General features: G+C 40.0%; 1 protein-coding gene across 2 annotated transcripts in view; it reads right to left on the bottom strand.

The window, feature by feature from the left end:
• Nucleotides 1–14076, bottom strand: part of epha7 (eph receptor A7) — an 86052-nt gene that overhangs the window by 14937 nt on the left and 57039 nt on the right. For both annotated transcript variants that reach the window (XM_029497156.1, XM_029497155.1), the window contains exons 6-7: nucleotides 4629–4753; nucleotides 2762–2930 (exon numbers count right to left, since the gene is read on the bottom strand). In XM_029497156.1, the coding sequence (XP_029353016.1) occupies nucleotides 2762–2930; nucleotides 4629–4753 (294 nt within the window). The remainder of the gene's footprint in view (nucleotides 1–2761; nucleotides 2931–4628; nucleotides 4754–14076) is intronic.

A 14076-nucleotide genomic window follows, 5' to 3' on the forward strand; every position in this document is an offset into this window, starting at 1 on the left:
ACAAATCGGAAGAGGGAGTATATCCATTAAAGAGTATATATGTTGAATAATAGTCAGTTATTACTACAGTCAAGCAAGCACAATAACATCCGGGAATATAATTATGGTACATAGTAACATTTAGACGAGACATTGTTGTGATTAGATTTTGGAAAGTGCCCAAGCCTACCTTTTATAAGGGATAGTAATTTAGAGGTAAAACTTTAAAAATGCTTGATGAATCATTCACTAATGCTTCTCCTTTACAAAGCAAAACTTCTAAATCATCACATTTAAGTCTCTGATTACAGCATAACCACAATGTTTGATCCTCTATCAGGCATATGGAAAAACTATTTATCAGCAAAATATACAAATTACTTTGTAACCAGTATTTCAGCGGCAAAAGTGAAAATCTGCAGTTTCTTTGAACTTTTTTTTTTATTATTATTTTACACAACTATTTCTTTGTGATTGACAGCTGGATTGAGCACAGTTGGGTCCATGTGTCCTTCTTCCTATGTAACAGAAACTGAAGAATTTATCCTATATTATACAAAACACAGATTCTGAAGTATGCATCATCACCAACAAGTAAATGAAGCCAGTAGCTGGCCTGCATAGTAAATATGGATTGACTTCAGGCAATGGTTGTTTTTACATTTTGAGTTGTACACAGATTAGTCAAACAACTATATAAAAAAAAAAAAAAGTCAAACAACTAAAAAAAAAAAAAATATATATATATATAGGTGCATTGGTATATTTTCTTTCTGCTATGCTAAGCTAAGATAACCAAGCTTGTTTAAATGTGAAGCACAGATGTGAAATTCATCATTAAATCATTTTCTCATCTGAGTATGAAAGTGAACAGTGAACAACACTGTTCACATTCCTTGAATGTAGCACTGCTATTACCAGAAGTGTTAATAAAGAAAGGAGCAGCAAATTAGTTTACTTAAGTCTGAAGGTTGCTAGAGTCTTATGACAGAAACTGTGGGCCCACCCAATGTTTCCATGTTTACAGTAGCAATATATATAATGTTAGACATTATCAACTATAACACAGCTCACAGCAGCATCTCTCGCCAAAACCCACAACAACACACTGTGATACTCAGGGTAGAACTAATGTAACTGATTAGCTTTAAATGAGTTTATCCTCATGATGCTACAGTAGCTTGTCCTTATGCTTTGAGATTTCTTTCCCATGATGTCTTGTCAGCATAAAGTCAAAGCAATTTGCGTTCGCTTTGCTTGAAAGCAAATAATTTCCCTGGGCTATTAGCATAATAGCTGAAAACATGAACAGGTTGTACATTAATCCGGAGCTGAAGCTGAACGCTCGAGCCATGAAATGATTTGCTGATATATTGCTTTGGTCAAATGTTGCTTCTGCTGGGGCATCGGTGTGTCTGAAGATACATTCTGGGTTCTGGAGCCAATCCCAGCTCACACTGGGAGAGGGCTGGGTACAAACTGGACAGGCCAACACACAGACCAACAACAACTCACACCCACACTCAGACCTACAGACAGTTTAGTTACCTATGAACTCAAACATGATGTCTTTGGATGGTGGGAGGAAACCCATGCAGGCACAGGGAGAACATGCAAACACAGAAAGGGCCCAGGCCTGGGAATCAAACCCACTGCAAACAATTTCTCTCCACTTTTAATCCTCTCTTTAACTCATTCACACTTTATCATTCCGTGGTGGATTGCACTTAAAGTCCATATCTTTGTACTTTGCAATTATGTGAACTTAATGAAAAAAAAAAAACAGAGAAGAAAAACATATTTTTCCCATATTTTACTTTGTCCTTGTGTGTTGTGTAGATATCCATAAGAAGACTAATTGATAGTATGACGATCAAAAGAACATTTTTGTGGTTTTAGTATTTTAGTCTCCATTCTGCTTTTTAAGGTGGTGATCTTGGCCAGAAGAGACACAAGCATCAGGGAATAGTCAGAGAAATGGCGTAACATGCAAATATTGAATAGGGGACTCAACTGTTAAGGGATAAATAGCATATAATGGTATGAGTCTTAAATATAGTAGATTTCAGTAAAAAAAAATAATAATAATAATTAAAGAAACACAATTTTCTAAGAATTAATGTTATTCAGGCACGTAACTGAGGGTGATGACTGCTTTGTTGTAACATCACAGTCACAGAAGTCCTGACAGCTAGTTTTAAGGCTCAGTTCCTGAATACACACTGAATATTTCTCTGACCTTTAATACTTGCACAGTGTTAATTTAGACCTGATCTATAATCAAAGACAATGTGAAGGTTTATCTTAAGACTGCATGGACTTTTAAATTCTTAATTTTCAGCAAGTACTTTGCAAAAAAAACAAACAAACAAAAAAAAAAAAAAACAATATACATGTCTATTCATCTCTGTCTTTAGTTGTGTTCAACTGTAATTTAGAATCATTTGTGTATTCACTTGTTTAGCTGAGCAAGAAGTCTCTATATAAGAAAAACAAACCCAAAACAATTAAATCTAAATGTGTTTATGGTCCATGTGGAAAAGAGTAGAGTGGAGATGGAGTGGGAGGTCTGAACTGTGAGAAATTATAGAACAAAACTGCTTTCGGTGGTAAGCGGAGGCTGTTTATGTGCTCATATGGCTATTTGCTGTTCATATCTGAATAATTTCTATGTATTCGTTTACATCCCGACTATATATCAGACACATGATGCACACCCACAGAAGCCGCAGTGGATAAGGTGTGTGTTCTTGTATATTAGTTTATGAGTACATTTTCTTACCTGTGGCCTCCTCCTTCGTGGTTATCTCCAGTGTAGGACCATAGGTCCCATACCCCGCCTCTGTGAAGGCCCTGATCTGGAACACATAGGCTGTGCTGGGCTTCAGGTTGTTTACTGTCGCAGATGTGGACTTCGATCTGACAGTGGAGTAGATCCTGTTCTTTTGATCCTATGGAGAGAAAAATATATCTTCATTTAGATTTTTTGGAGGCAAAAAAAAAAAAAAAAGCAAAGAAACAACCAAAAAACAAAACAAAAGAAGAACATTCAACTGCTGTGTGAAACTCCAGCTTATAATTCAGTTTTATTAAATTGTTGTTATTTTCACGTCTTCTGCTTCAAAATTACAGCCAACTTGAACTTTGAAAATGACATAAGTGCGATTTAAACAACTTCCCTTCAACTTCATCCTACCAGATACACTGAGTGCTGATTTAACATTTAACATAAACATTTAGCAGCCATTGTAATATTCAGTTAACATATCATCAATTCTTCAATAGAGTATACCTTTTTGTTAATTATATCCGAGGCAGCCAGGCCTTTTTTCAGTAACCTGGAATTTTTCAAACTGCTCTGCTTCTGGTTTCATTTTCTGTCGGTACACCATGGACATATCCCTCCCTGCTGCTGCGTTCTGTCTTGTTAAATTAAGCATAACTTATATTGCTACAGTACTAATTCTCTCTGTACACTGCACTGCACTGTCACACTGTTGTCAAATTCTACAGTGTTTTTATGTCTGTTTTTTTAAGGTCTTTCTGCACAGATTTAATGTTAAAAACATTCCTGTGGCCAAAGAGCTTTAACGTGAAATGTCACCAAGAAGCAAGGCTTAATGACAGCATCCAAAAAGTAACAAAGCTGAAGCAGTTGGAGCTGCTGAACTAAAGAAACTAATATTTCTGTGCAATTATACAGCCCATTAAGATTTGGTTATAGAGCACTTGGTTATAGATCGTGATACAATGTAAAAATATTGCAATATTATTTATTTACCTTTTTTCATTTTTTTTATTTCAAATATCCCGTTTATTTAACTTTAACGTCTACATCCTTTTTTTTTTTTAACCCACCAGTTTTTATTTTAGATTTTTGAGATTTACAAGTTTCAAGTATCTTATAATGTTTTCTACTCATTGTCGGTTACAGAGAACCCTGCATTTTGGTTTCAGTCACTGTCCTACAAGAACATGAACACATATAATCTTCTCCATCAAAGAATGCATTTGGATGCAGAGGCTGCACGTTGCTGAACTGTAAACATTTTGCTCGGCAAAAGCCCAAATGGAATGCCAGGGACTGTTAGGGGTGAAGTCGTTGTTTCCAATTTTCCACTTTTACAGCTGGGCGGACCGCAGCCGCAGTACGTGACATAGGAGACTGATCTGTCAGAGCGTCACAAGAGGCCACGGCCAGCAGGACTGGCACTGGAGCACTTGCTGCCCTGCCTTTGATTTGCTGGGTTAAATTCGCTCCATTAAGCCTTTGCTGTAAAGAGCTGATGTGCTCGGACTTGAAAGACAGGTGGGGGGGGCAGAAATCTAATCTATGTGGGAGGGGAGAGGAGATAACAGTAACAGATTGCTAATTCTAGCAGTGAAGCAGCCATGGATTGTGTGTGTATAACATGTGCATAAGGCTGGCTGTGAAGGACTACAGCCCAATTAAAATCTTACGAGCATCTCATTCATTATTGCAATTATGAGACAAAGACAGCACTTGCAGAAAGAAATCTTGTGAATTCCTCTCACAACAGCATGCACACAAAATACAAAGTGACGAGTGGGCAAAAAGTGAATGTGAGCTGAGAAAAGAAAGGAGAGAGAGCGTTTCAGAGAGATGCAAAAAAAAAAACAAAACTCACTTTTTCATAGTATTTGATTTCATATTCGGTGATGACGCCGTTGGGCTGCTGCGGCTCCTGCCAGGAGAGCTGGACGCTGCGCTGTTGTACTTTCTCCTTGATGACCTCGCTGACCTGGGATGGAGCTGTTTAGACAAGACATGTCAATAAGCGAAGGGCAACTCCCACACACATGCATGCAAGTCGGCCAAAAATAAGCCTGTGACGACTCCCACAGATGCTCACCGGCGTGAATATTTACGGTGTACTCCTAAAAGTTCACACCTCATGATCAAAATTTAGATTACTGTGCAAACAAACGGAAGATAGTGTTACCCCTTGCCAGTGGGAAACTGCAACACGTGGATTATGAATAACAATTCATTACAATTAATTCCAACATATCCAGTGGAACAAGCAGGCACTTTCTCTCCCTGATGCCAGAGCTATTGAAAAAGCCTCTTAGCTGAACATGGACGTACCTATAACCCTCTGAAAACAGTCTTATGCACACTAATTATCTCTGGCTCTTTGAGTGACTCATTTGAAGTGTCAGGCTGCCCGAGTATGTGCTATCACATTTAGATTTGCTCAACAGTGCACATACACACTTTTATTTATTAGAAGTCAATACTTGGGGTAAATGATTGCACTGAACTTAACAACCTCGTCTAGGGGGAGCTCAGAACAGTGCCATGTCACGTCTCAGCACAGACCTACAGCCTTTCTATATACTGTGACTGCACCTATTGCTACAGCAACTGCAAAAATACCAGCTATAAGTACTGCACCACTTCTGATGCTAGTGCTCTCACTGCTGCCACTCCACTTCTGATTGCATCACGAATAATGCCATGGGTACTCATACTGCTATGTGCTAATGCTGCTCAAACTCCCAAAGGAACCGCTCCTATGGGATATACAATTAAATTTACATGCACTTCAAAGGGGGAATCTATAAAGAACCATATATTAAATGTAATTTAAGGTTAAAGGTCCCTGTGTCCACAATTAAAGCTCCACACAGTGATTTTTTTGTGGGGGGCATGAAGAAGCTATTAAGAGAACATATAAACACAGTCCAGTGTACAATACAGTATTATCACCTAACGAAGTTAATGTTGTTAAAGAGGTGTAATCTTGTAAAATCTGTCAAACAAAGGGACAGATATAGCATATTTTTACCTGCTATATACTCAAGCAAAAAAGCTACTTTTTCAGTGCTGTTTGGTGCTGGGGAAGTAATGCAAAAAGGCTTTATAAGCTTGTCCACTGAAAATAGCTGCTGCTAAAGATTAATACACATGACTTAAGAAACAGACATAAACAATAAAACCAAAACAGGGAGGGTAGACAGCAAAATGCTACTTTTAACTCGGGGGAAACTGCAGCATTGAGGATTAATATTTTTATTTATTTATTTCTCACTGCTAACGAGCCCTTCATATTATAATTTAATTTGACCCATTGTTGCCAAGAAAGTATTGATAAGTGGCGCTTTAAGTCTGGCAGAGCAACCTGTTTCCAATGCAAACTGAACAACTTCAAGCGCTTTTCTGAAATAAATGTTTTCCTCCTCATTCACGAGCCGCAAATTGCCTCATTCTTTCTATGTTTAAAGATACAAAAAACTAATTTCTAGAGCTGTAAAACTTATTTTTAATTTTAAATAGGCAGAACTGTACTTAATTAGCTGACGTACTTTTTCACTTATAGAAAAAAATCTGGCTTTTATGACATTTTGTTTTATAGTCTGCAGTATGGCACAGCTGCTACTTGCTCTGCAGCTGTGACTGCTGCTGTGCTTCCTTCAGCTTTACATCATTATTATCATTATCTTAATTAGAATTGCCATAATTTTACAGCACCGTTCTTAAAGACGCCAGTGAGGGGAAAAAAAAAGGGGGTAGGCTTTTTGGATTAGTAAACGTCACCCTAAGGAGATGGTGCTTTCAAAAAAAATATGCTTACTGCAAATCTGCACACTAAACAGCCCCGAAATCCTTTCTGTAAACATTCTGTGAAATTTTGATGATTCATGCTGCTCTTGGGGCAAAACATATTAATTAACAAGTCTTAGCAAGTTTGAAAAGCTGTCGTGGGGACGACTTGAACTGCAAGGTAAAAGCCACTTGTCAGAGTCATTTTCTGATTTGTTTTCTTGCTCTTTTACATGGATCAGCAAAGTGATTTCGAATGAAACAAAGGCTTATGAATAAAGAACTAACGCCGAAGAGGATTGTGAAACGACGCCGTAGGGAACCGACCCTGGTCGATCATCTCACCATGAGCAGTTTCACACATGATGATGCAGAACAACAAGTTTGCATTATGTGGCATTGTAGCATGCTCCAAAGCCTGCTAAATGCACCGTCCTAAGAGACTGCTAGAGATAAAACCACTCCGTCTGGAAAACGGGCGTAAGCTGCTGAAGAGTCTGTGTCATGCTCAATGATCCAATGGGAGTGGACCTCTGTAGCGTTAATGCAGCCTGACCCCAGGTTGTTGTAAAATGACCTGTCACTAATAACGCCGGCTGGATTAAAACCTCATTAGGACTCATCAGCGTTCTTGACAAGTAGAGCACACAACGGCAGACACCCAGGACCTTGTCAAAAACCTGCTGTTGTGACATGTCCCCCTCATAATCCACCCAAAACACAGGAACAGTGCATCCTTTCTCAGCGGAGTCGGCCAGTCAAAGGGCCGATTGAGTTTTCTCCCCAGAATCACAACAAGCAGTTAGTGCGGCTCAACTCCGTCCAACTTGGCTGCTCTCTCTGCCACCGTCCAGACGGTGTCCTTGAAATATGGACCTTTCTCTTGCTGTTCTAATTCTGGTTTGGGTTTATGGGCACTAAGTGATGCTTCTTGTCTGTGTTTACTGCTTTAATCTAACATTTGCTTTCATGCCCTGTAGATGCATTTGCTTTCCACCCTGCCTGTGCATACAGACACTAGCTCAGGGTACATATAATTACACTCTTTGCAACTCTTGGACTTTATATGGTTTCATAGCTCAATGGTCACGCTGGCTGCTTGCTATCTTTTATGACCTATTGACAGTGAAACATTCCAATATTATTTTTTGTTTTCAAGTATTAGAGGTAACAGACTTTGCAATGTGTCGACTTCCTGAAGAGGATATTTTTGTGGTTTTAAGAACAACAACAAAATAAACATCTCAGTGCGGTTTCACATCTCCTCTTTCATGCTTCTCTGTGGAACTCCAGTAACAAGTGAGAAAAGTTTCTGACTGAATCATTTATGGGTGAACAAACCCATAGCAGATTTCAGGGAAATACTCATGGTGTTAGTGCACTATGGTGGAGGGTTGGGCTTAGCTTTTTTTTTTTCTTTTTCTTTTTTGTGACAGTTCCAGAAGTCAGAAGTTAAAGGCTCAATTTCTGAATAGAAAACTGTGAGCATTTATTTATTTATTTGTCTGCATTTATCCTCATAGTTTAGCATCACAGGGTGTCAACATTAAATGAGACTGATGCAGTTATCGTCTTGCAGCTAAATATTTTATTATTTCAGTGAATGTTTGTGACCATCACCAGCACTCCCTGGAAGCTAATTTGTTGATCTTTATTGAGTGAAATGACCTCTGTGTGGCAGGGAGGGCAGTGCTACACCTCAGTGAATAGTGGGGGGGGGGTAAGGAATGGAGAAGGTGTGGAAGGATGGATGGTAGGAGCTGGTGGAGTGACGAATGTGTTGCTTTTCCTGTCATCTCACTCAGCATAATGAGAGTCCTGTGGGCTTCCAGGTAGGTGAAGATGTCCAACAGAGGAGCGGAGTCAAAGATAAGATACATAATGATGGAATGAAAGAACAGCTCAGCCCATTTTAGGATTCATCAATTCTTCATGATGTGACTCAATATGAGCTGGCAAGTGAAACCACACATGCATGTGGGCATTTCCTAAATATGAGATTAATGAGACCATCACCAGGGCCAAGGGTCAGGTCAGGGGCCCCGGCTCCCCAGGCCCAAAAACCTGTGTATGGGAGCACATGAGGTGAGCATTTCTATGTGGACTGAGACTGTTGATACCACTACAGTATTAACCTACATTTGACCTGAAAATAGGAAATGTGACTAAATGTTAACCAGCACTTTTCTTTTTCATTTCATCAGTCAGAAAGAAAATGGCCTGCATCCTGTTTTAAAAAAACAAGTGAAGAAGAAATACACTTAGATTCACCCTGTTGATGAGGCACCCCAAATCCATTTCTTTTCTATTTTCAGTTTTCTTGCTATTGAACACAAAAACATGCTGTAGATTTGCTGGAACACACTACACTTGGTTTGTGGCCATCAACTACACAAAGAATGTGTAATTCCAACAAAATATCACTTGGTGTGGACATTTTTTCACTCTTGTTGACATCAATTTGGAACATTATGAAGTTAAATCTGAGCACTCTGATAATTAAGCACTTGTGTGAAATTGAGGGAGGCACAAGAGACTGATCAAACTCAATTTAGCAGAGGCAAGGGGTACTTTGTATGGTGCAGGCTTTTAAAAATGTTCCCATAATGCAATTCAGAGGTGTGTTCGGTGAGACCAAGAGGACCAGGTGTCTTAAACTGCTGACCTAAGGACCAGTCATTGGGCCTTGCAATATCCTGAGTTTCAGACCCTACTCCAAAACTGCTGAATACCATAATTTCCACATTGCAACTTTTCTCAAGCTACTATTCCCATGACAGATCCAGCTTTTTAGAAATCCTGAGGTTTTTCAGATATCCTGACTATAAGTACCTACTGGACGACTTGCAAACATACTCGATTCAGCAGCTACTGTGATGCAGCACAGTCTTAAAACTACTCGCCAGAGACAAAATGAGCTTGATTAACTTAAAAAAACCCAAAACAAAACAGAATATATGGCTCTTGTTGAGGACAATGGTGCTCTTCAGTCTTGATTGAAGTGGCACTAGTGATGTTGCCTGGGACAGAGAGCTGGCAAGCAGTGTGATGAGCTACTTTGCCATACAGCTTCTCTTCTTTTCAGACTGTGCGCAGGCTTGGGCGCCAGACCTGCCCTATTCACCTCCCCACCCCCAGCCCTTTGGCCTGGCGCTGTAGCAGCAGTGACTCAGCCTGGCCCAACCCAGCCTAGCCCAGTCTTCACTTCCTCACCACCGCTACAGGTGACAGCACGCCGGGGCCCTGTTGTGTCCACAGAGATCATGAGATCAGTGAAAAGTATTAGCAGACGCTGTGTTCAAGGTGATTTTCAGAATGGGAGGAAGCAGTTGCTCTCCTTTTCTCAGTCGGGGTGATAATGAAGACCAGAGTTGTGCATTGTTCTAGAAAAGCCTCCGTTCCTTTGCCTCTTAGCACGACGAGCCATTAATGGCTGATTTGACATAGCGGAGAGCGGTCCCAGTCAGACTTTTTAACGTATCTGTAGGGCTTAACATGTTGGAAAACTGTATAATTGCTACTGCGCTCTTATGAGAGACTGGATAGGCGTTCGTGCATTCATTTTTCAATATTAGAAAATCTGTTAGTGACCCTGAAAAGCTCGTCCTTTAAAGCTAACTGATCCAGAAGTCAGTCGCTGCCGTGCTCTGCATTTGAATATCATATGAATACATTAGACGTTGTGTTTTTTAATATCCTCTTCTTTCACTCAGCTGGCTGATTCAACTCCGAGGTGGGAAAAAAAAAAAGAGAAGAGCAGAGGTAGTTCATTACATAAGCTCCTTTCTCTGCCTCTCTGCTTGTTTCATGGACCGCATGGATGCTAAAAACTCATATATTAATTACTGCGGTTTTCAACACATGCTTGTGTATCGTGATGCCTACAGCACCATTTGTGTTGATGTGTGAGGACTGCTGCTGTTGAGCACTGTTTTAAAGGGTTTTTTTTACAGCTTTCTAATTTGAACATTTGAATTTGAATTTTCAATGTCTCCTTTTGACAAAAAATCCTTTGGGCCCAATACAGGCACATAAACAAACATTAAGCATGACATTAAGTGTCAAACTGTGGAAATGAAATATGTCTGATAAAGGAAACTGCAGACATTTTTACAATTTAACTACTGACACTGTGTGCTGGATAAAAGCAAACCTGACACATTAATAGCATTTCTTTCAGAAACTAAACTTTTTGTCTCAAGAATGCATGGCCAAATATTTAAAATATATTAAATTTATTAAATATATTTAAAATGTTAGCTGGCTCTACTCCCCATTATATCACGTATTTTACACTCGTACAGATGCATTTAACATGTGGTTCAGGTCTGTTCAGATGCCTTTCAGCAGCTGAATATTCTTCGTCTCAATCCAGTTATCAGACTGGAGCCATATTAGCACATTATCTACAGCAACATGTGAAACAAACAAACCAAAAAAAAAAAAAAAAAACACAAAACAGGACAGCGACAGTTTGTTCCTGTGGAAAGCTTGACACTGACAAGATGTGACATAATCAAAATGACTTCTACTTGATGTTGTGACTGTCATTGCAGATCAGACAGGCAGCTAGAGGGTCGCTGCATGTGGGCCCATAGTTGGCGTTTGCAGCAGCTTATTATGACCTCATAGTTAGGTTTTGTTGCTCGGTGAGATCTAGTGGTCGTAGTAATGATGACACAAACAAAGGGAAAGTTCGGTGATATGTGGTGATGTTTGGTGGATGAATGTGTCAACAAACCACAGGGTGTTCGATTCCCGTGAAAATAACAGCTTGTGTTATGTCTGCTTTCTGTTATTGTAACCACAGCAACAGAGATCCTCTAACGTTGAGGAAGTGCTGAGTTTAACTCAACTTTTCCTGAACCTAATCAGGCCATGACTGTTATGGTAATAGCCATGACTGTTATGGTAATAGCCGTGACGATGATGGTAGGTTCTCCTGTGAATATACTAGTTTATTTGTCTACCTGTTAAATATCCATCCAAGCCTGATGACAACATCAGGAGATATTTTTCCAGACTGAAGTGGTTTAACGCTCTGTCAGAGCCATACCAGATTTAGTAAACTCATGCCGATGTTTTTGACCAATGGAATTCCCCCCTTTGAAGTTCAGGCTAAGTGCTTTAGTTCAGTCCAATGAACACTACTATAACTATATGAACGCAACCCCCTTCAACTTCACTTCCACCTTCCTTTCACTATAATCATCACTTGGAGCAAAAACCATATCTTTTATATTTTCAAAAAATTTGACAGTGCTGTGATTTTGCCAAATGTCATGTGACCTCAATTGTTTCTTTTTTTTTTTTTTGTTCCAGCTGGACATGCCTGTGTATGTTTTCTTCATGGGCGTGAACCCCGTTGAAAGCATTTGTGTGTGGGTGTATGTGCTCTGCCCTCCTTCCAAGTGTCACCACGTCTGTGGAGACTTAAAGTGTCTCAATTCTCAGACACTCAGCGGGCAACACTGGAGAATTTCACGAGTTTTTGCATGTAGACAACATACAACATATTATCAGCATCATAGGAGTGACAGAGATTTCATTTTTTATGAGCTTTTAGCCTGTTTTAGCTCAACTGTCTTCATTAAGAATCTGAAAAACCCTTAAGCTAATTCGACCCCCCTGCCTTCTTAATTGTGAAACCAAACTTGGACCAATGAAGGACTTTCTATCATCCCATCTGAGCAATGTGATGTGCTTGCGTGTGATCATGTGGATCTTAGATCTGGTTGTAGCAAAAGCACCTGCGCAGCCTTCCATCAAAGCGGCAGTGGTATTGTCCCCACCTGAGTAGTTTGATAGTCTGATGATTCCATTTCACTGCTGACACTTCAGGTGGAGGTGCATGAAGTACCCTTGAACCAACTATATTGGAAAATACAGTTTTAAGAGTCCCACAGAGGACAGAGTGCCTGCTGCATAACAATGGTGGTCGAGGCAGGGGCACCTTTGGTGATCATGCAGGGGAGGCCAAAGGCACCTCCGCTTGAAAGCAATTAGCTGGGCTTGATATGTGACCTGGACAGAGCCTTTCATGTTCCATAGGACTGGCAGCTTCAGAGATGATGGAATGATTATTAATACATATCAGATGCTTTCAACGCTGACAGCTTAACACAACTGTCAAATTTCTCCCCTCATTATTTTGCAGTTCAAGGACCCCCTGTATCATATATTCACATCAACTCTCTGGATCAACAGAAGTATCAGATCCAGTTCTCTTTGCCACTCACCTAGTTTTTTCCTTAAGTGTCTGACGAAAACGTTAATCATAGGATGAGTTTGGTCATAAAGATAGCACATTTGTTGTCAACAAGAATTTCTTCACTTAATAGAATCCTCTGCGGAGCTCTCTCAGTGCTAAAGCAAATTAAAGATTTTTATTTATTTATTTATTTATTTTTATCTTTATCTTCTGGTGTGCAATTTTATGACTGCATCACCCACACTTAACAGCTTAAGTATAGCCCCCAGTGTGACATAGCAGAAGGTCAGCGAAGCAAAATTGACGTGCACATATGAGATGCACTGTGCATGATTGCCTCTCCAATGCCTCCTGACGGCGAGTTCATTTGTACATATGCACACACACAAAACAAAAACTATTTGCTGGTGGAAAAGATGCAGAAATCAGTGGTCAGCTTTGTTACATAATCGTTCAGCCAGTGGGTGCGCCGAACAACCCCCCCACCACCTTAGCCTATCCCTGTTTTGAAGGAGAACTCAGCTTTCCCCCAAGTCAGTGTCCAAATTAGGGAGCAGGGTTAGGAGCCTATCATCAGCAGCTCTCAGCACAGTCCCTGATTTCTTCAAGTCAGCTCGAATTGGCTCTGGAATAGCCATATTTATTTTCCCTCTCGTGGGGTGAGAATAGAGTCATTTTGACTCCATTGTACCATGGCCTGAATTTGCATAATCATACACCAGTAATAGTGAAATGACAGTTCAGTTCACACTGGGCACTGAAATGCATCCTGGAGTGATCCTGAGCTGAGACTTTCACAGGTCCACCTGATAGTTTCTTTATATTTCAGTCTCCCACCATAGAAGAGACATAGGTTAAGATATACAGTGTTTTCTGCATTCTTGACTGTTCTCGTGATAATTGCACAAATGGTCAATGACATAAAAGCATTAGCATTAGTGTAAATTGTTTTGCACATATATTTGGCATATCGCCTATTATATACACACACACACACACACACACACACACACACACCTTTTTTTCTTCTCTATAACAAATTATGAAGCTCTACAAAGCTCTCTGCCCACTTCAGGTGTGTGCTTCCTCTCAAATGAAACATGCAGCAGCAAAGCAGACGTGATCAGCTGAGACCTACTTGAGTGACGCTAGGTATGAGGCGTAATTTCTTCCAGGTCGTGTAGTCAAAAAAGGTCATAAAGATTAGCAGGGCAGATGGGAAACAGCGGTATGATTCACACAACAATCACATGGAACATGGAACACTAAATGTGCGCTGCAGCTTGAATCTTCCAAAGAAACAAGCTCTGGAGTCACT

This window comes from Echeneis naucrates, chromosome 24 (assembly GCF_900963305.1).
Source record: "Echeneis naucrates chromosome 24, fEcheNa1.1, whole genome shotgun sequence".
Lineage (NCBI taxonomy): Eukaryota > Metazoa > Chordata > Actinopteri > Carangiformes > Echeneidae > Echeneis > Echeneis naucrates.